The 22,505-nt window shown below is 52.5% G+C and overlaps 2 protein-coding genes across 6 annotated transcripts in view; both read right to left on the bottom strand.

Annotated features, from left to right (window-relative positions):
- The window catches only part of LOC125446485 (uncharacterized), a 43,797-nt gene extending 31,449 nt beyond the window's left edge, over window positions 1-12,348 (bottom strand). The window contains exons 1-3 of one of the 5 annotated variants that reach the window (XM_059639388.1): window positions 12,238-12,348; window positions 5,798-5,984; window positions 4,830-5,010 (exon numbers count right to left, since the gene is read on the bottom strand). In XM_059639388.1, the coding sequence (XP_059495371.1) occupies window positions 4,830-5,010; window positions 5,798-5,962 (346 nt within the window). In that variant the 5' untranslated portion in view covers window positions 5,963-5,984; window positions 12,238-12,348. Of the gene's footprint in view, window positions 1-4,829; window positions 5,011-5,797; window positions 5,985-8,247; window positions 8,330-8,638; window positions 10,019-10,054; window positions 10,285-12,237 lie in introns of those variants that run through there. The other 4 variants (XM_059639389.1, XM_059639387.1, XM_059639390.1 and 1 more) reach the window with 4 other exon arrangements.
- Window positions 12,349-12,449: 101 nt separating this feature from the next.
- The window catches only part of LOC125446565 (large ribosomal subunit protein uL18A-like), a 12,567-nt gene continuing 2,511 nt past the window's right edge, over window positions 12,450-22,505 (bottom strand). The window contains exons 2-8 of the mRNA XM_048520243.2: window positions 20,591-20,703; window positions 20,230-20,345; window positions 19,144-19,278; window positions 16,499-16,701; window positions 14,120-14,297; window positions 13,723-13,814; window positions 12,450-12,617 (exon numbers count right to left, since the gene is read on the bottom strand). Coding sequence (XP_048376200.2) covers window positions 12,521-12,617; window positions 13,723-13,814; window positions 14,120-14,297; window positions 16,499-16,701; window positions 19,144-19,278; window positions 20,230-20,345; window positions 20,591-20,703 — 934 coding nt within the window. The 3' untranslated portion in view covers window positions 12,450-12,520. The remainder of the gene's footprint in view (window positions 12,618-13,722; window positions 13,815-14,119; window positions 14,298-16,498; window positions 16,702-19,143; window positions 19,279-20,229; window positions 20,346-20,590; window positions 20,704-22,505) is intronic.

Below are 22,505 nucleotides of genomic sequence, written 5' to 3' on the forward strand. Positions count from 1 at the left end.
GTGGTACAGGGAGGACGGTGACTGACGGTGGTACAGGGAGGATGGTGACTGATGGTGGTACAGGGAGGATGGTGACTGATGGTGGTACAGGGGGGACGGTGACTGACGGTGGTACAGGGAGGATGGTGACTGATGGTGGTACAGGGGGGATGGTGACTGACGGGGGTACAGGGAGGATGGTGACTGACGGTGGTACAGGGAGGATGGTGACTGACGGTGGTACAGGGAGGATGGTGACTGACGGTGGTACAGGGAGGATGGTGACTGATGGTGGTACAGGGAGGACGGTGACTGATGGTGGTACAGGGAGGATGGTGACTGACGGTGGTACAGGGGGGATGGTGACTGACGGGGGTACAGGGAGGATGGTGACTGACGGTGGTACAGGGAGGACGGTGACTGATGGTGGTACAGGGAGGATGGTGACTGATGGTGGAACAGGGAAGATGGTGACTGACGGGGGTACAGGGAGGATGGTGACTGATGGTGGTACAGGGAGGACGGTGACTGATGGTGGTACAGGGAGGATGGTGACTGACGGTGGTACAGGGGGGATGGTGACTGACGGGGGTACAGGGAGGATGGTGACTGACGGTGGTACAGGGGGGATGGTGACTGACGGTGGTACAGGGAGAATTGTGACTGATGGTGGTACAGGGAGGATGGTGACTGACGGTGGTACAGGGGGGATGGTGACTGATGGTGGTACAGGGAGGATGGTGACTGACGGTGGTACAGGGAGGACGGTGACTGACGGTGGTACAGGGAGGACGGTGACTGATGGTGGTACAGGGAGAATTGTGACTGATGGTGGTACAGGGAGGACGGTGACTGATGGTGGTACAGGGAGGATGGTGACTGACGGTGGTACAGGGGGGATGGTGACTGACGGTGGTACAGGGAGGATGGTGACTGACGGTGGTACAGGGAGGATGGTGACTGATGGTGGTACAGGGAGAATTGTGACTGATGGTGGTACAGGGAGGATGGTGACTGACGGTGGTACAGGGAGGATGGTGACTGACGGTGGTACAGGGGGGATGGTGACTGATGGTGGTACAGGGAGGATGGTGACTGACGGTGGTACAGGGAGGACGGTGACTGATGGTGGTACAGGGAGGATGGTGACTGATGGTGGTACAGGGAGGATGGTGACTGACGGTGGTACAGGGAGGATGGTGACTGACGGTGGTACAGGGAGGATGGTGACTGACGGTGGTACAGGGAGGATGGTGACTGACGGTGGTACAGGGAGGACGGTGACTGATGGTGGTACAGGGAGGATGGTGACTGACGGTGGTACAGGGAGGATGGTGACTGATGGTGGTACAGGGAGAATTGTGACTGATGGTGGTACAGGGAGGATGGTGACTGACGGTGGTACAGGGAGGATGGTGACTGACGGTGGTACAGGGAGGACGGTGACTGATGGTGGTACAGGGAGGATGGTGACTGACGGTGGTACAGGGAGGACGGTGACTGATGGTGGTACAGGGAGGATGGTGACTGATGGTGGTACAGGGAAGATGGTGACTGACGGTGGTACAGGGAGGATGGTGACTGATGGTGGTACAGGGAGGATGGTGACTGATGGTGGTACAGGGAGAATTGTGACTGATGGTGGTACAGGGAGGATGGTGACTGACGGTGGTACAGGGAGGATGGTGACTGACGGTGGTACAGGGAGGACGGTGACTGATGGTGGTACAGGGAGGATGGTGACTGATGGTGGTACAGGGAGGATGGTGACTGATGGTGGTACAGGGAGAATTGTGACTGATGGTGGTACAGGGAGGATGGTGACTGACGGTGGTACAGGGAGGATGGTGACTGACGGTGGTACAGGGAGGACGGTGACTGATGGTGGTACAGGGAGGATGGTGACTGACGGTGGTACAGGGAGGACGGTGACTGATGGTGGTACAGGGAGGACGGTGACTGATGGTGGTACAGGGAGAATTGTGACTGATGGTGGTACAGGGAGGATGGTGACTGATGGTGGTACAGGGAGGATGGTGACTGACGGTGGTACAGGGAGGATGGTGACTGACGGTGGTACAGGGGGGATGGTGACTGATGGTGGTACAGGGAGGATGGTGACTGACGGTGGTACAGGGAGGATGGTGACTGATGGTGGTACAGGGAGGATGGTGACTGATGGTGGTACAGGGAGGATGGTGACTGACGGTGGTACAGGGGGGATGGTGACTGACGGTGGTACAGGGGGGATGGTGACTGACGGTGGTACAGGGAGGACGGTGACTGATGGTGGTACAGGGAGGATGGTGACTGACGGTGGAACAGGGTGGATGGTGACTGATGGTGGTACAGGGAGGATGGTGACTGACGGTGGTACAGGGAGAATTGTGACTGATGGTGGTACAGGGAGGATGGTGACTGACGGTGGTACAGGGGGGATGGTGACTGATGGTGGTACAGGGAGGATGGTGACTGATGGTGGTACAGGGAGGATGGTGACTGACGGTGGTACAGGGGGGATGGTGACTGATGGTGTTACAGGGAGGATGGTGACTGATGGTGGTACAGGGAGGATGGTGACTGACGGTGGTACAGGGAGGATGGTGACTGACGGTGGTACAGGGGGGATGGTGACTGATGGTGGTACAGGGAGGATGGTGACTGATGGTGGTACAGGGAGGATGGTGACTGACGGTGGTACAGGGAGGATGGTGACTGATGGTGGAACAGGGAGGATGGTGACTGATGGTGGTACAGGGGGGATGGTGACTGACGGTGGTACAGGGAGGATGGTGACTGATGGTGGTACAGGGAGGACGGTGACTGACGGTGGTACAGGGGGGATGGTGACTGATGGTGGTACAGGGGGGATGGTGACTGATGGTGGAACAGGGAGGATGGTGACTGATGGTGGAACAGGGAGGATGGTGACTGATGGTGGTACAGGGGGGATGGTGACTGACGGTGGTACAGGGGGGATGGTGACTGATGGTGGTACAGGGAGGATGGTGACTGACGGTGGTACAGGGAGGATGGTGACTGATGGTGGTACAGGGGGGATGGTGACTGACGGTGGTACAGGGGGGATGGTGACTGATGGTGGTACAGGGAGGATGGTGACTGATGGTGGTACAGGGAGGATGGTGACTGATGGTGGAACAGGGAGGATGGTGACTGATGGTGGTACAGGGGGGACGGTGACTGACGGTGGTACAGGGGGGATGGTGACTGACGGTGGTACAGGGAGGATGGTGACTGACGGTGGTACAGGGAGGATGGTGACTGATGGTGGAACAGGGAGGATGGTGACTGACGGTGGTACAGGGAGGACGGTGACTGATGGTGGTACAGGGAGGATGGTGACTGACGGTGGTACAGGGGGGATGGTGACTGACGGTGGTACAGGGAGGATGGTGACTGACGGTGGTACAGGGAGGATGGTGACTGATGGTGGTACAGGGGGGATGGTGACTGATGGTGGTACAGGGGGGATGGTGACTGACGGTGGTACAGGGGGGATGGTGACTGATGGTGGTACAGGGAGGATGGTGACTGATGGTGGTACAGGGAGGATGGTGACTGATGGTGGAACAGGGAGGATGGTGACTGATGGTGGTACAGGGGGGACGGTGACTGACGGTGGTACAGGGGGGATGGTGACTGACGGTGGTACAGGGAGGATGGTGACTGACGGTGGTACAGGGAGGATGGTGACTGATGGTGGAACAGGGAGGATGGTGACTGACGGTGGTACAGGGAGGACGGTGACTGATGGTGGTACAGGGAGGATGGTGACTGACGGTGGTACAGGGGGGATGGTGACTGACGGTGGTACAGGGAGGATGGTGACTGACGGTGGTACAGGGAGGATGGTGACTGACGGTGGTACAGGGAGGACGGTGACTGATGGTGGTACAGGGAGAATTGTGACTGATGGTGGTACAGGGAGGATGGTGACTGACGGTGGTACAGGGAGGATGGTGACTGACGGTGGTACAGGGAGGATGGTGACTGATGGTGGTACAGGGAGGATGGTGACTGATGGTGGTACAGGGAGGATGGTGACTGACGGTGGTACAGGGGGGATGGTGACTGATGGTGGTACAGGGAGGATGGTGACTGACGGTGGTACAGGGAGGACGGTGACTGACGGTGGTACAGGGAGGACGGTGACTGATGGTGGTACAGGGAGGATGGTGACTGACGGTGGTACAGGGAGGATGGTGACTGATGGTGGTACAGGGAGGATGGTGACTGACGGTGGTACAGTGAGAATTGTGACTGATGGTGGTACAGGGAGGACGGTGACTGATGGTGGAACAGGGAGGATGGTGACTGACGGTGGTACAGGGAGGATGGTGACTGATGGTGGAACAGGGAGGATGGTGACTGATGGTGGAACAGGGAGGATGGTGACTGACGGTGGTACAGGGAGGATGGTGACTGATGGTGGAACAGGGAGGATGGTGACTGATGGTGGTACAGGGGGGATGGTGACTGACGGTGGTACAGGGAGGATGGTGACTGACGGTGGTACAGGGAGGATGGTGACTGACGGTGGTACAGGGAGGATGGTGACTGACGGTGGTACAGGGAGGATGGTGACTGATGGTGTTACAGGGAGGATGGTGACTGATGGTGGTACAGGGAGGATGGTGACTGATGGTGTTACAGGGAGGATGGTGACTGACGGTGGTACAGGGAGGATGGTGACTGATGGTGGTACAGGGGGGATGGTGACTGATGGTGGTACAGGGGGTTCGTGACTGATGGTGGTACAGGGAGGATCGTGACTGACGGTGGTACAGGGAGGATGGTGACCAACAGTGCCCGGGCTGTGCCAGACCTACCTGTAATGGTGGATTTACACTTTCCTGTCTTGGTGTCGTAAACAGCCACGATGCCTTCAGCACCGACCGTTATCAGGTGGCTGGGGTCCTTTGGGTGGAAGCACAGGCAGGTCGTTGCTTGTCGGGAGACCCCTCCACTGAATATGTCCCGCGAAGGTTTCCCGTTTGCAGGGTTCACAGCCTGACACAGAGGGCTCAGGTCAACAAACAGGCAGTGATAGGGGGGTGCGCACAGGTCAACAAACAGGCAGCGATAGGGGGGCGTGCACAGGTCAACAAACAGGCAGCGATAGGGGGGCGTGCACAGGTCAACAAACAGGCAGTGATAGGGGGGTGCGCACAGGTCAACAAACAGGCAGCGATAGGGGGGTGCGCACAGGTCAACAAACAGGCAGCGATAGGGGGGCGTGCACAGGTCAACAAACAGGCAGCGATAGGGGGGCGTGCACAGGTGAACAAACAGGCAGCGATAGGGGGGCGTGCACAGGTCAACAAACAGGCAGCGATAGGGGGGTGCGCACAGGTCAACAAACAGGCAGCGATAGGGGGGCGTGCACAGGTCAACAAACAGGCAGCGAGGGAGTGGGCACAGGTGAACAAACAGGCAGCGATCGGGGGGCGTGCACAGGTCAACAAACAGGCAGCGATAGGGGGGCGTGCACAGGTGAACAAACAGGCAGCGATAGGGGGGCGTGCACAGGTCAACAAACAGGCAGCGATAGGGGGGTGCGCACAGGTCAACAAACAGGCAGCGATAGGGGGGCGTGCACAGGTCAACAAACAGGCAGCGAGGGAGTGGGCACAGGTGAACAAACAGGCAGCGATCGGGGGGTGGGCACAGGTGAACAAACAGGCAGCGATAGGGGGGTGCGCACAGGTGAACAAACAGGCAGCGATAGGGGGGTGCGCACAGGTCAACAAACAGGCAGCGATAGGGAGCTGCCTTTCCCAGCATATTCCCAAAGTACCTGAATAGCTCCATTTCCAAATCCCACGATTAACTCCTGTCCATCGGGAGACCAGGCCAAACTGTAAATGCCCTGGGAGTCTCGGGTCAGTGGGACTGCATGGCGCAGTTTCATCTGAGTGGGCACTTCCTTCTTTGCTGGGACATCCTTCTTGCGAGATGCCATCTATACCTGTCCCAGAAAAGTCCTGGAACATGAACAAAACAGAAACCCGTGTCACCAGGTGGTCACCAGGCTGAGGGCTCGCATGGGTCACTGACCATGAACTAGTTCCCTGCAAACTATTCCTCTCTCCATCTGTCTCTACAGGATCAAGACAGACAGTGAGCAAGAGAGGGACAGGTACACTGCAATAGAGAGAGATACAGGCAGAGAGACAGAGAGAGAATGAAAGCGAAACAGTGACAGAGAGAGAAAGAGATGGGTAGTCAGAAAAGTCCCCCTTCATGTCCCTGTAAAAATCCCCAAACCAGTCCCACTGCCCTGCTCACTCCCCATGTCCCTGTAAAAATCCCCAAACCAGTCCCACTGCCCGCACTCTCCCCATGTCCCTGCGTCAATCCCTAAACTATTCCCACTGCCCGCACTCTCCCCACGTCCCTGTAAAAATCCCCAAACTAATCCCAACGTCCTGCTCTCTCCCCATAGACCTGTGCCAATCCCAAACTAGTCCCATTGCCCCGCTCTCTTTCCATAACCTGATACCAATCCCCGCAGTCTGGAATAAAAACGTATTTTAGTTTGGGGCAGTTTTTTGCGGAAGTCTAGGCTGAAAGTGGATACATAAAGAGCTCTACATGAGAATGGGAAATTAGTAATGTTGAGAATGAGGTTACCTCAGTGTAAGGAGTTCAGTCATAGAGCTGTACAGCACAGAAACAGATCCTTAAGCCCAACCCGTCCGTGCTGACCCAGATATCCTAGATAAACCCAGTCCCATCTGCCAGCATTGGGCCCATATCCCCCCAAACCCTTCCCATTCACGTACCCATCCTGATGCCTTTTAAATGTTGTAACTGTACCAGCCCCCACCCCTTCCTCTGGCAGTTCATTCCATACACACACCACCCTCTGTGTGAAAATGTTGCCCTTTGTCTGCAAATGTACTAACCATTCCTCCTGTGTCCACATCCAAATCATTTATACAAATAACAAAAAAGCAGGTGACTTAGCACCGATCCTAGTGCCACATCTCTGCTCACAGGCTTCCAATCTGAAAAGTAACCCTCGAGAGCTACCCTCTGTCTTCTACCTTCAAACCAATTTTGCAGACAACTGGCCAGTTTGCCAACACAGCTCCCTCCCCAACCACTCTACGTGTCCCCATCAACAGAGCTCCCTCCCAACACTGCTACCCACCCATGTCCAGATTCCAAGAGATCTAATCTAACCAGTCTACCATGCTGAACCTTGATGAAACTGTAGTGAAACAAAGCCCTAAAAAAATGGGAACAGGGAGGGCTTTCTCTTTGTTGCGAGTATTTAAAGGTGTATTTTTGGGATTGTATTTTGTTGACTATTTCAAAATCTTTAAACTAAGTAAAGAGCTTGGTCTATTCTATCTTATCCTCATTTCTTTTATGCAATCAATCACTAAACCTGGATCTACAGTTTTGCACCTTTACATTTCAGTTTCAAACTAAAAGAAAAACAACAAATTATGATCTAACAAGCCAGCTTTCGGTGTGACTTGTCCAGTAATAACATCAACTGGGGTCACAGCACTTTTCAGCCAGCACTGACACGCATACACGCTCACACATACACTCACACACACACACGCTCTCACAGTCAGGCAGTAGCCCACACCATAGAATAACATGCTGTGTAAAATTCCATCAGGGTTCCTCAGGCAACGCCTTCCAAACCCACGACCCACTTCCATCCAGAAGGACAAGGGGCAGCAGGTACATGGGAATACCAGCCCCCTGCAAGTTCCCCTCCGAGCCCCTCCCCACCCTGACTTGGAAATATATCCCCGTTCCTTCAGTGTCGTTGGGTCAGAATCCCGGAATTCCCTCCCTAAGGGGCGTTGTGGGTCAACCCACAGCACACGGACTGCAGCGGTTCAAGGAGGCAGTTCACCCCCGCCTTCTCAAGGGGGGGGGGCGCAACAAATTTGCACATCCAGTAAGTTGATGGGAACTACTCCCCCGGGATTAAGTGGCAGCTGGTGAATCCAGAGATATCAAGAACTGCAGATGCTGGAGCAGGAGACAACACAGCGTTGAGCTGGGGGAACTCAGCAGGTCCGGCATCTGATGAAGAAGGGTCCCAACCCGAAATGTCGAATCTCCTGCTCCTCTGACGCTGCCTGGTCTGCTGTGTTCCTCCAGCTCCACACTGTGTCGAACCTGGTGAATCCACCCACTGGATTCCCTCCTCAACTTCAACTGTGAAGAGGCACCAAAGAAGTGAGTTGTAAAGTTCGATGGGCCAAATGGCCTTACTTCCACTCCTATGTCTGATGGTAAGGTTCGATGCTGAGTCAATCCCAGTGGTTGTGCTGGTATTGGCTTGAATGTTTCCCCTACAGAAAGGTTCAAGAGCCTCCGAGCGAACCACTCCCCATGCCATCTCCAACTCCAACTTCTCCTGAGCACTAGGTCAGCTCATCTCTCTCTCTGGAACTATTCCAGCAGAAACCAAACCTCAGATCAAACATTGGCAGCTTGTCCTGGTAACTGGGACACCCAACGCCAATCATGTCTCCCAAGGCCACCTATAAAGGCAAGGCCAGACTGTGTTGGTAACGTCTCTGGGCTGGTCATCCAGAACTCCAGGGCTTTGGCTTTGAATCTGGGATAAAGAGTGACTGCAATTGTTTTAAAAAAAACCCACCTGGTTTATTAACGCCCTTTCAGGATGGAAATCTGCTGTCCTGACCCAGTCTGACTTCCACACCCACAGCAATGGGATTGACTCTTTAGCTGTCCTCTGGGTAATAAACGCTGGCCTAGCAAGTGATGGCCATACCCAATGATTAATAACCCCTCTAGAAAAGTGACAAATGTCTTCCTGCAGTACAGCTGCTGTCCAACATGAAACCTTACAAGGAAATAAAGCTCAGCCTCAGTTACCAAGTCAACAAAGTTCTCCTCACAACAATGACACCATATCCATGGTGATTGGTTTAAATAGTTACTTTGTGCACATGTTCCTGGGTTGGTTTTGGTTGGATAGTTGCCCAGTTTTCAGTAATAAGATCTGTTCTGAATCTCACCTGTTTGGCCCAGTGATAGCACAAGGCAGTGCCATGGACAGGACCCCTCTCAGTGTGAGAACAAGCAGTCCTCTCCACATTCCTACCAATACTGTCATCAAGAGTAGTTGGGTGAGGTCCCACTTGGGGGTTCCTGCATCACCTCAGAGGAAACCACACAGGCATGGGGAGCACGTGCAAACTGCACACAGTCGCCCAAGGGTGGAATCGAACCCGAGGTCCTGGCACTGTGTCTGTGTGTGTATAGGGTGGGGTGATATAAAGACCTGCCTGCCCTGAGACAGCAATAAACCCTTTTTGCAACATGTACATCATGGAAACAGACCCTTCGGTCCACTTCATCCCTGCTGACCAGATACCCAAAATAAATCCAGTCTCATTTGCCAGCGTTTGGCCCCTATCCCGCTAAACCCTTCCTATCCATGTGCCTATCCAAATGCCTTTTAAATGTTCTCATTGTACCAGCCCCCACCCACTTCCTCTGGCACCTCATTTCATACACGCACCACCCTCTGCGTGAAAATGTTACCCCTCGGGTCCCTTCTAAATCTTTCCCCTCCCACCTTAAACCTATGCCACTCTAGATTTGGACTCCCCCACCCCAGGGAAAAGCCCGTGGCTATTCACCCTATCCATGCTCCTCATGATGTTGTAAACCTCTATAAGGTCCCCCCTCAGCCTCCGACGCTCCAGGGAAAATAGCCCCAGTCTATTCAGCCTCTCCCTGTGGCTCAAACCCTCCAACCCCGGCAACATCCTTGTAAATCTTTCCTGAACCCTTTCCCGTTTCCCAACAGGAAGACTGACTGTGCCTCACACCCTCAGTACTAAAGTGTGCAGGAGGGTACAATGAGCCTGCTGGTCTATACCCACGTGAAAGGGTCTGTTCCCCACCCCCAGGGCTGGGTCTGTTTTCACCCCCTCCAACCCCAGCCAAAGGTGCACCCAACCCCGCAGGGAAGGTGCCTTGGTAACCACCTCAAACACGGACTCGGTCCCTTGCCCCCTGTGGGGGAGGTGAGAGGGAGAGTTACCTTGGCAGTGGAGAGGCTGAAGCCCCAGCTCCTGTTGTAAAAGGGGGCGGTGTATGTGTAGGGGTTTGGGGGGGTTACACCCTCATTCATTCACAAAATAAAGGGGGCGGACAGCGAACAAGGGGGCGTCGCCGCATTGGTTACACCAATCGGCCAATGAGGCAAGGGCCAGCGGCCCGAACCTCCAGCCATTGGTCGCAGCCGGGTAACCAATGGAGTGAAAGCCGTAAATATTGTCTTCCCGCCAGGAGCCGGAGCGCGTCCCGACCCCCCCCCCCCGGGAACGGCCGCTCGGCCCATCCAACTCCCCCCCACCATCTCTCAGCGAAGGCCACCCCGCTCCTTCCCAAAGCATCAACTTCCCACCATCACCCTCCCACTTACTCCTCAAACTGCTGCTCTCCCCCGTCATTCTGTGGCTTGCTCCTCCTCAGTCACTTTCCCCAGAATCTCACTACACCTTCTCCCACCATTTCATCCTCATCCTGCACCTTGCTCCTTTTCAATGTGTCACTCTCCCACCATCTCCCTGTTACCCTGTGCCTTGCCCCTTTTCAAACAATCTGACTCCGCTGCTGTGTGGGGCAAGCGTTCCTCCCCGGGATCGCTTTTACTTCCTTTACCATTCACTTTAAACCCATCCATCACAAGGGCGCACAGGGAATGAATCCTTATCACAGCAGGTATTCTCTTACCTCATTGCAGTGATGCCAACTCAGGTACAGAAAGGGCAATTTTCACCAGGCAATCAACACGTTTGCTACAGATGTGGCAAGAACATCCAGCTAAGATGGTTATGCTTTCTCAGTACTGACCATTTCTAACTTTTAAAACCAATTTCCTAACCTAAAGCTCCAGCTCATACAGTGCATTTCAGATCCTGACTGTATAAATCCACTAGATTCCAGCTCTTTGAAGAAGCATTCAGCACCAGAGCAGACACTTTAGTCCAACTTGATTAGGCACAGCTAATCTGACCCAGACCCATTTGCCAGTTTTTGGCCCATATCCCTCTCAACCCTTTCCATTCACATACCCATCCAGATGTCTTTAAGCATTATAGAGTGTAGAGAATGATTCCTGGAAAGTTCAGTTACTTCGATAGACGCAAGATGCTGGGACTAGGGGGAAGGCTGAGAAGATCCAACTGAGGTTTTCAAAGTCATGAGGTGTTTGAACAGATGGGGAGAAACCATCCCTAATTCATAAATGGATTGAGAACCAGAGAGTGATAGATTCACGGTAACTGGCAAAGGAAAAAGCGGCGGGGATGCGACAAAAATCTTTCTCACAATGAGTAGCTAATATCTCAAATGCACAGCCTGAGAGGATGGCACTACTAAGGCAATTTAAAAGTGAATTATGCCATCTGAAAGGGAAGAACAGAAAGATGGCAGGGGAATGGTGCAAAGTGAATTGCTTCTACAGAGTGGTCAGAAACACAGATGGCCTCCTCCTGTGCTGAAACCATTCCAAGAACCTGGTGGAAATTTGGAAGCACGTGTTCAAACATACAGATTCATACCCACTTGAGAGCCGAGCCAAGTGAACATCCAGCACAACCCAGCCCATCCAACAAAATGACTGACTGCCACCTGGAGGATTTGTAAGGGTCGACAGAGAGGCTGTTTTCATTGGCTGCCGAGTTTTAGAACAAGGGTTACCCCATTATGACTGAGATGAGGAGAAACTTCATCAGAATTCTCAACCCCAAAAAGCTCAGATGATGAGTTCACTGAAGACAGAGACTGAGCGCACCCAGGGGATGAAGGATTCTGGGAATGAGGAGTAAATGCACACTGACTATAGAATCACCACGGTCTCGGGGAACGGGAGCGCAGACTCCAGATGGACCAGGGTCTCAGGGAACTGGGGACCAAGGTCAATGGGGCTCTGACCTATTTCTGATGTTCTCAGACACCTGCTACAATGTGGGGAAGGGGTTTTTGTACATATTCCCCAGAAGGTGTATGACCTCCAGGCACAGAATATTACAATGCAAGAGGCCATTCAGCCTCCATTATACTAGAACACCCTACCCACATGTTCTTACACCCAGCCAAAGATCTGTTGGAAGTGGTTTGAAATAGTTCGCCTCCACTAGTGTCCAGTCCACTCCTCCCATCCACCCTCAACCTGCAGTAATCAAGACAGCAGCAAACAGCAAAGGACCAGTTTCTCACTTGGGTTAAAGGCAGGGCTGGATGCCGGTAGCTGACACTGTACTCAGTCCCTCCAGGTGAACCGAAAGCTGAAGGCATGCCCAAGCTCTTGGTTTCAGGCCACAGTTCAGAGAAACAGGAGTGTAAAGGTGGGACTGGCTGAAGTAGCCTTAGACAGTCTCAACATGGTATGGCCCAGCCAAGTTAACGTGATAAAAGTCATGGGGGTGGTGTTTTTTGTTTTAAAATCCCTTTATTTGTTCTGCTGGTTGTTCCACACCGATGGAGTGCTGGCCTGGGTTAGTCAATCACCACCTGCTGACTGTGCGCGAAGGAAACTGGCTTTCCGTTGGGCAACACGGTCCTTCCTCTGAGCCAAGGACAACTTTCTCCGGTTCCACCTGTGGAGAGAACAGGAAAAAGTGGGGGGGGTGATTCAGTCACTGGGAAGCACATACGCGCACACACACTAATTCCAAAAGGTCTATACACAATGGAACCAAGCTTGATCCTCACAGATGAGGGAGTGTCTATTTGTTTAAATGGGGTGGGGGGTGCATGCTGTGTTCTGAGATCACAGTGATCAGGCACTGAACATAAAGTGTTTTAAGCCCCCCAGTGACTGTAAGAGATTTCCTTCTTACTTGCCTACTCGGGTCCTTTCCCGAGTCACGTGGCGTGAATGGGCTTCAAATTAGTTTCCTACTCAACTCAGTGACCACCATCAGAAATGGAACAGGAGTAACCACATTAATGCTGCCACCTACAAGAGCAGGGAATCCTGCAGCGGGTGACTCACCTCCTGACAAACCCCACCCCCCCAAAAAGCATGTCCCATCACCTAGGTCAGAGGCTGGGAATCCGCGGTGAGTAACTCACCTCGTGGCTCCCCAAAGCCTGTCCCACCATCTACAAGGCACAAGGCAGGAATGTGATGGGATACTCCCCACTTGCCCCTGGATGGGGGCAGCTCCAATAACACTCTGGCAGCTTGACACCATCCAGATGCCCGCTCTTGTTCGTCACTACATCCACAAACATCGCACTCCCTCCACCAGCAACGCTCAGTAGCAGCAGTGTGTACTACTGAGTTGCTGCTTTGAATCTTGTCAAAGGCTTCTCCAACAGATCCATGACCACTTCCAACGAGGAAATCACTGCTTCACTGTCGCTAAAATTCTGAACTTTACCCCAAACAGCTGTATAGTGCTTCAAGGCATCAGCCCACCACCACTTTCTCTGGGGCTGGGTGGTAAATTCTAGACCCAGCCAGAGACGTCCACATCCCACCAACAAGTAAAAGGAAATCCAAAAGTTGCTGTGAAGCTGCACCTTGGAAACTATCACATGCCTGTACAAAAATATCAAAAGCGGTCACACACTCAAATCCCTCTCACATTCTCAAACGCACAAAAGAAAAAAGGAACCATCAGTGAATCAGGAGCTTTTGGCTTGAGGCCTCACTCGGTGAAAACCCGAGCCCCATCGGTACAGGCAGCCACTCACCGCTTCTGTTTCACAACTTCCTTCTTGGGTTTCTTCTCATGCGTGGGGTTGGCCCGGATCTCTCGGTGAGCTGTTTTGTACATGTCTTCCACCTGCAGGGGCCCAACAAGCCATCAGTTTTTCTCTCTCTCTCAAACTTACCCCCACCCACACCCAACACACATTTATTTGGTAACTCCCACTCCCTCTGACAGGGACAGAAACCTGGACAGCAGGCAGTTACCAGCTTCGGCAGCGTCCTGTCACCAGGAAGGACAATATAAAAACCAGAGGCATATGGGGAAGCGTTATGTTGGGTGAACCTGCGATTTATGGCCCAGGGCCAAAAGCCTGGACATTCAGCCGTAACGCTCTATCCCAGCAACGCAGACTGTGCAACAAGTGAGAGAAAGCTCACCATGTCAGGGGTGATGCCATTCTTGATGTACTGGGCGAACTGCTTCTTGTACATGTCCTCATCCTCCTCCATCAGCTGCCTCATGTAGTCAGCAACATTCAGGCCAAAGATGTGCCGGCGATGTACATCAGCATTGAAATCTTTGCTCTCAGAGTCGTAACCGGGGAATCTCTTCGTGCTGGAGGGGAAAAGGAAGGTGAATGAGAAAGGAGAGAAGGTGAGGGGAGCAGCACAGGGGCAAGGAGAGAGACAGATCACCCGCTACCCAAAGATGAGTATCAAATGTCTGCGTACTCTGACCGAGTGTCCGATGCTGGCAGTGCTTTGGCAGATCCGTAAAGAAGTGGCATACATGGGTTTTATCATTCATACTCTTCAGTGAACGATGCAATACAGTAACCACCGTCCCGGGTGATATGGCCAGCACCTTCCGAACCCAGCACCTCTACCGTTGGCTACAAAAGTAGCAGTTTCATTCCCCTCCAAGCCACACACCGCCCTGACCTGGGAGTCCCCGAGCCTCGCGGTATCAGGTCAGACATGGACAAAGAAACCTCCAGCTGATGATCACATCCTGTAACCACCCCCACCCCCCTCAGTTTATTAATCAGTCCCTCCACAATGAACAACACGTGGAAGAAGCACAGAGACTGGCAATGGTGCAGGATATACACTGAGTGGGGGATTTCAATGTTTATCATTGAGAGCAGCTTGGCAGCAGCACTACATCATGCCAGGGGATTGACCCTGGCAGAGTTCAGAGGGCAGGGGGTACCGCGCCAGGTATACCTAAACCTGGTGAAGCTAAATTACAGGACGACTTGAGTACCAAACAGCATGAGCAGTGAGCGAGTTCTGGGGAACAGGGACAGGCTGATGAGATGGGCAAACAGCCGAATGCAGAACAGCGTGAACCGATATATTTTGACAAAGGTGGCACGGAATACCATATACATAGGTATATGGATATTAAATTGGCCTGAAGGTAGAAGACAGAAGATGGTGATGGAGGGATGTCTTCCAGACTGGAGGCCTGTGCCACAAGGATCGGTGCTGGGGGTCCACTGCTTTCTGTCATTTACACAAATGATTTGGATACAAGTATAGGAGGTATGGGTACTAAGTTTGCAGGTGACACCAAAATAGATGGTGTACTTCAGAGTACAATGACATGTTGATCAGATGGGCGAAGGAGTGGCAGATGGACTTCAACTCAGATAAACGTTAGGTGTTGCATTTTATACACTTAACCGTCAGGTCCTGGGGAGTGCTGCCGGACAAAGGGGCCTTGGGCTGCAGGGCTATAGTTCCTTGAACGTGGAGATTTACACGGACGTTGCTGGGAAAGGAGGGTTTGCGCTCTCGGGAGAGGCTGGCTAGGCTGGGGCATGACCTTATAAAGGTTTATAAAATCATGAGAGGCACGGGCAGGATGAAGACAACATCCTTGTTCCAGAGTAGGGGAATTCAAAACTATAGGGAATAGGTTTAAGGTGAGAGGGGCAAGATCTGAAAAGGGACCCAAGGGGCAACATTTCTTTCCCCCAACATGCAGGATGGTGTCTGTGTGGAATGAGCTGCCAAAGGAGGTGGTGGAGGCTGGTACAGTTACAACATTTAAAAGGCATTTGGACGGGTACATGAACAGGAAGCATTTAGAGGGATATGGGCCAAACACTGGCAAATGGAACTAGATTTATTTAAGATATCTGGTCAGCAGGGATGAGCTGGACCCTAGGATCTATTTCTGTGCTGTACAGGTCTATGAATGCTTAACAAACTGCACAATTTTAAAAGGAGGATTTGGAAACAGAGTCCGATGGTGTACAGAAGGATCCTCGGGTGGATAAGTTAAGAAAACCGGTAAATGAAGGGAAACAGGAGTTTAACCACACAGAGAGAGAGACAGTTAGTGAATAACTGCTACAGTACACTGCCCATGACAAGGCACTGTGTGTACTTGGAGCGGGGTGGGAAAGGTGTAGAGAGAAGGTGCAGAAATGGCTCAAACAGTACCAAGATTAGAGGGCATGAGAAAGAGAGTGAAGTAGCTGAGGTCAGCTGTTCTTTCTGAAGCAGTGAAGATGAAAAAGAGCTATTCTACTTCACTCCACCTCCTCACTGTTTCCGATGGCCGGAGGGTAAAAAGAAACACACAGAAGACTGACAGGAGATTTTCACACAGGGTTTAGGTATTATTTGTGTTATAATGTATAGCCAGTGGAGAGAGATTCAGCAGTAACATTCAACAAAGGAGAACTGAATAAATACTCGTGTCAAATATCCAAACGGGAGGAAAACCGAGAAGCCAGCACCATCCTGACAGGCTGAATGGCCCCCTCCTGGGCTGTCAGATTTGATCACCTCCTGCCTCTTTACCTATGGGGGATGGAGAGGCCGCCATCAGCTGCGCCCTTCATGGCTCCAAACACCTTGTTGCCAGTGGTGGTACGGGTCAGGCCAGCATCCAGGAAACAGGTGAAGACAGCCGGCTTCCCCGAGATACTCTCCATGTTGAACTCTCCGCCGGTCACCTCCACCTCTCCTTGATAGATTTTATCCAAGTCAAATTTCTGCAGCAGCTGCCGGGATAGAACATGACACAGCATCAAACCACAAGCTGCAGATTCATTCTTCGGTCCAAAGGCTCCCCAAGAAACTGATCGTGAAACTCGATCATCGGGCGTGCAGCTTAAACTGTTTTCACATCGAGGCCGTTTAGACAAGCTTGGCCACGAGAGGACTCTCCTTCCAGCCAAATCTGGACACATTGCACAGATTGGCAGGGATATGCGCAAAAACACGGATAGAGGAGGCGACACGCGGAGGCACACAGTTGCGGAGACACACAGTTGCGGAGACACACAGTTGCGGAGACACACAGCAGCCCAATGACAGCAAAGCCCAAACAGGCACAGCCAAAACTTCCGGCAGAGAAAGCAGCAATCTCCCCTCAGAAGCACGTACCAGGAGAACACCGTGGCCACTCCCTTGCAATCACGGGGCTAGTCTGCAGCATTTATACCTTCAAACGTTCTTTCACGGGATATGGTTGTGACACTGTCTGTGCCAGGCATTCGCCGAGTGGCCACTGTAGTTTGATGTGCTGGCAAATGGAACTAGATTTATTTAAGGTATCTGTGGCTAACCCACAGTGCTGTTAGGGAGGGAGCTCAGGATTCTGACCCAGCAACACTGAAGGAACAGCGATGTGTTTCCAAGACAGAATGGGGAGTTCACAAAGGTGACAATACTGTCTCCTTCTCAGGGGCGATCAGGGACAGGGAACAAAGGGTGGATTTGCCAGCAACGTTTACATTCCTCGTATAGAAAAGAAAACCGAGGGCCATGCTGCTCCATTGGGCTCTGGGCTGTGTTTCAATGTGTCTTTAAATGAATCTACAGGAACTTTAACCTAAAGCTCTGTTGCAATTTAAACAGACATTGAAACAATCACAAAGGCTAACCTACTTTATAACCAAGCATGTTAAAACCGCTGTCATTAAGTTTGTACTGTAACCGCGTTTCCTGTTTGAGAAGGTGATGGTACTATTGCTGCACTCAATCCAAAACAGAGAGACAATTTTCCGGGGACATGCGTTCAAACCCCACATGGAATTCACATCCAGTTAATAAAAGGGGCTGTTGGACGATGTGGTGCCAATCAAGCCGGCTGCTTCATCCTGGGTGGCACGACAGTCTTACACAGTAACCACTGACTGAGCACATACACCCAGGCTGTTTACTGCTGCAGAGACAGTGCACAGGTTCAGCGCCACCCTCGGACTGCTTCCCCAGATGAGGACAGACGAAGGGACTAGGCCCAAGCCTGGAAAAGAGTGTGATCTAGCTGAACACAGTTAACTCTGAAGGGGGCTCAGTGGTCAGCAAACATAGAACAGTACAGCATAGCACTGGCCCTTCGGCCCACAATGTTGTGCCAACCTATTATCCTACTAAGATTAGATTAGATCCCCTACAGTGTGGAAACAGGCCCTTCGGCCCAACAAGTCCACACAGCCCTTGAAGCATCCCACCCAGACCCATTCTCCCTATAACCCACACACCCCTGAACTCTATGGGCAATTTAGCACGGCCAATCCACCTAACCTGCACATCTTTGGACTGTGGGAGAAAACCAGAGCATCTGGAGGAAACCCATGCAGACATATAGAGAATGTGCAAACTCCACACAGACAGTCGCCTGAGGCTGGAAGTGAACCTGGGCCCCTGGTGCTGTGAGGCTGCAGAGCTAACCACTGAGCCACCGTGCCGCCCTCTACTACTGCTGCCTCACAGCACCATGGGCCCAGGTCGGATTTCACTCTCAGGTGATGGTGCATGTGGAGTTTGTACGTTGCCCCTAATGTCTGGTAAGTTTCCTCCCACAGTCCAAAGATGTACAGGTTAGGTTGGATGGACCATGCTAAATTGCCCATAGTGTTTAGGGATGTATGCGCTAGGTGTGTTAACCATGGGAAATGTAGGGTTAGAGGGAAAGGGTTGGGAGGTGGGTCTGGGTGGGATGCCCTTCAGAGGGTCAGAGTGGACTTGTTAGGCCAAATACCCTGTTTCCACACTGTAGGAACTCTATGGTTCTTGAAAGGATCGACAGTGACTGGAGAAGTACAACATGGGGTCACAGCAAGAGCTGTGAATCTCTGGAATTTGGAGACCTGGGGCAGACAAGCCCAGAATTTATGGAATGCTGTGCACGGCCAGAGAGGCTGAATGACATATTCTCACTTCTTATTTTTAATGCCATTTTAGTATTAAATAACAAAGCAAAGCTCAAAGAGGTGAGTGATCTATTTCTGTACCTTCCCAGATTTGTGCGGTCTCACTTTACCTGCCCCTAGAATTGTCACCAATTCTAAGTGAGAGCTTTCAATACAAAACATCAGTGCTGTCCTCTTTCTCCACACGTGTGGAGTGTTAGCAGCAATTTCTGTTTTAGTCGGAGTTCATGAGGTCTGGGGCGAGCTGGAGGAGACTCCCGCTGGTGTGAACACACAGATTCTTACCCGACGAGTAAGGAGGAGGCCAGTACAGTAAGCTGCTGCATAGTTGGTCAGCCCGACTTTCACACCATATCTCGGGAGCTCGTGAGAGTACGCAGCGCACACTATCTTGTCCCCCTCAATTCTGGCGAACGCTACCTTCAAAACAGGAGGGAAAGGGACAGGATCATGCATCAGATCCCAACACAGAACAGCAACCCAGCCCCGCACACCGACCCCAATTCCGAAACAACGCGGGGCTCCAGCAAAAACCCCCATCCCTGGAGAGATCCCATCCCCTCTCCTGATGTCACCTTTGCCACAGTCCCCCCCACAGGACTGTCTCCACCCACCACCCTCAACAGGTCAGCATCTCTCCCCATGACCCCTCTCCTCCGGCAGAGCAGCGTGCCCACCTCCCCCACCCCCCAACCACGATCCTCCACCCCCATCCCCGACAGGGCACCATCTCCCCCCACAACCCCTGACAGGGTGGCAATCACACCCCCTGCCCCCAACATGTCAGGGCAGCATTCCCATGCCTACGGAATGGCATTCCCACCCCCAATCAGGGCAGCGCTCCCCCAACGCATGCTGCCCCATCCCCCAAAATCAGGGCAGCGCGCCCCCCCACGCACCCTGACCCCCCCCCCCAAAAATCAGGGCAGTGCTCCCCCCACGCACCCTGACCCGCTCCCCCCCGACAATCAGGGCAGCGCTCCCCGCCCCCCCCAAAATCAGGGCAGCGCTCCCCCCACGCACCCTGATGCCCCCCACCCCTGAAAATCAGTGCAGTGCTCCCCCCATGCACCCACCCCCCCCAATTACGGCCGTGCTCCCCACACACACGCTGACACCCCCAATGAGTGCCGTGCTCCCCCCCACGCACCCTGACCTCCCCCCTCCAATCAGGGCAGTGCTCCCCCCAAGCACCCTGCACCCACCCCCCAATCAGGGCCGTGCTCCCCACACGCACGCTGACCCCCCCCAATCAGTGCCGTGCTCCCTCCACGTACCCTGATCCCCCACCCCAAAATCATGGCAGCACTCCCCCCACGCACCATCCCTCCATCACAACAGCATACCCCAACATTCACTCCCACCCTTTACCTGACAAACGATGTCCCTGTTTGAGATGCGCACGATCAGTCGGTACTTGGGCGTGTTGTACTTATTCTTGTCCTGAACGACGAGGCGCTTTCTCGCAAAGTAGTCAGTCTTACCCTCTGGGGAATAACATGGGCAGCAATAACTCATTACGCTCACCGTCTTGGTGCCCCCCCCCACCCAACACCTCACACCCAGTAACGACCCTGGCAGAGCGGGGGCTCCCTCAGGAGCGCCTCCTCCAGTATTTGGGAGGCACTGGCTGGAATCCGCTCACTGTTGAACGTTTAAAGATGGCTTGATCCACTCCAAGAGTGAGGCTTCAACTGGAGATCAGACGGTTAGACTGGGAAAAGACCCTCACCTCTTCGTCTCCTGTACTTCACTTGGTATCGCTTAAAGTACGACTTGCTCTTCACGACTTTTACAAATCCCTGTAATGGAACAGGACAGCACAGCAATTGGAAACTGGTATATCTACAAACAGCAAAGCACGGAAGCAAGCCATTTCAGCCCGTCTTAACTGCACCAGCATTTCCACGTCACCGTTCCTTTATGTCATAACTGTGCAAGTTATCCCCATCCTTTCTGCAGTACATCTCCAAAGGCCTGACAGAGCACTGCACGATTCAATTATTGTTTCCCCTGCCCAGGGGCTGCAACCCAGATTTTAACCCACATACCATCCACCCCCACGGCCTGTCACTTTCAACGTGACGGAAATCTCCTATCACTGTCCAACCTGATTGAGGAAGTTGGTTCGTCCTGCGTATCCCACTGAACCCCACACTGATTCAAAGCCGCTGGACGAAATCTATCCTTAACACAGAACAATCCCAAACCTTGTCACGAGAACTGAAGTCTCTCAAGTGGAATTATCCAAGATCATCAGCCCCTGCACCCTCTCCAAGACCATAACATCTTATCTTATGAAGAGAGGTTGACTGAGCTCGGTCTCTTTTCATTGGAGAAAAGGAGGAGGAGAGGGGACCTAATTGAGGTATACAAGATAATGAGAGGCATAGATAGAGTTGATAGCCAGAGACTATTTCCCAGGCAGAAATGGCTAGCACGAGGGGTCATAGTTTTAAGCTGGTTGGTGGAAAGTATAGAGGGGATGTCAGAGGCAGGTTCTTTACGCAGAGAGTTGTGGGAGCATGGAATGCGTTGCCAGAGCAGTTGTGGAAGCAAGGTCATTGGGGTCATTTAAGAGACTGCTGGACATGCATATGGTCACAGAAATTTGAGGGTGCATACATGAGGATCAATGGTCGCACAACACTGTGGGCTGAAGGGCCTGTTCTGTGCTGTACTGTTCTATGTTGTATCCCTCCTGAAATGTGATACCTGGAAACAGAGAACACTACATCTCTCTCTCTCACATTCTGTCCTCCTGACTGAGGGGGGGTCGGGCAAATGCCAGATGCAAGCACAAGTAGGAACAAACAGAACACCCCATCACTAATGTGTTCACCGGAAGTCAGAGGGGCAAGTGGGAAAACAACAGATTTAAACCCCCTATTCCAAAAGGAAAGGTGGGAGGGATGGTGACCACCAGAGGTTAAGGAGGCAGTGGGAAATTAGACTGCAGGTCAGGTCAGAATATACGGGGACACTGGTTTAAGGACAGAGGTGAAATGCTTTCTCTTATGAGGGTGCATAACTTTGGAACTCTCTGCCTCAGAGGGTGGTTGAGACAGGAGTCACTGAAAATGTTTGTGGGCAGATTGTTGCTTGACAAGGGATACTAAAAGGTTATTGAGTCAAGATGGGTTCATGAAATTGCAACAAAGTGATCAGGTACAATCTACGAAATGGAGCACAAAGGCGTGAAGGGGCTGAAGGGCCTTCCTTGCTCCTGTTTGGTACATTCACGAAAGCAGAGCTTCCTCCTGATCTGCCATAGCAAACAGAGGTGCATCTCCAGGAACAGTGAATAATGGATCACTACCACATTGACTGCCCTCACCTGCATTCCAGGCCACAACCCCTGCCAAGCTGATAAAATAAGAAAAAGGAAGATGGGCTGAGAAGGAACAGGATAATTTCAAAAGAGAGAGACATCAGCGTGGATTTTCAGGGGATATAAACTCAGGAATGAAAACACACACACAGAAAGCAGGAACACAACTTTAAACTGTCTCCCATTGACATGATCTCCTCTCACAACACTTATTTCTTATCCCTGGGGCCAGGAGAGAGACAGGGGGAGGGGAATGTGAGGGAGAGGATTGAGAACATGGACCGGGGCGGGGGGGGGGGAGACATGGACCTGGGGG

This window comes from Stegostoma tigrinum, chromosome 34 (genome assembly GCF_030684315.1).
Source record: "Stegostoma tigrinum isolate sSteTig4 chromosome 34, sSteTig4.hap1, whole genome shotgun sequence".
Classification (NCBI taxonomy): Eukaryota; Metazoa; Chordata; class Chondrichthyes; order Orectolobiformes; family Stegostomatidae; genus Stegostoma; species Stegostoma tigrinum.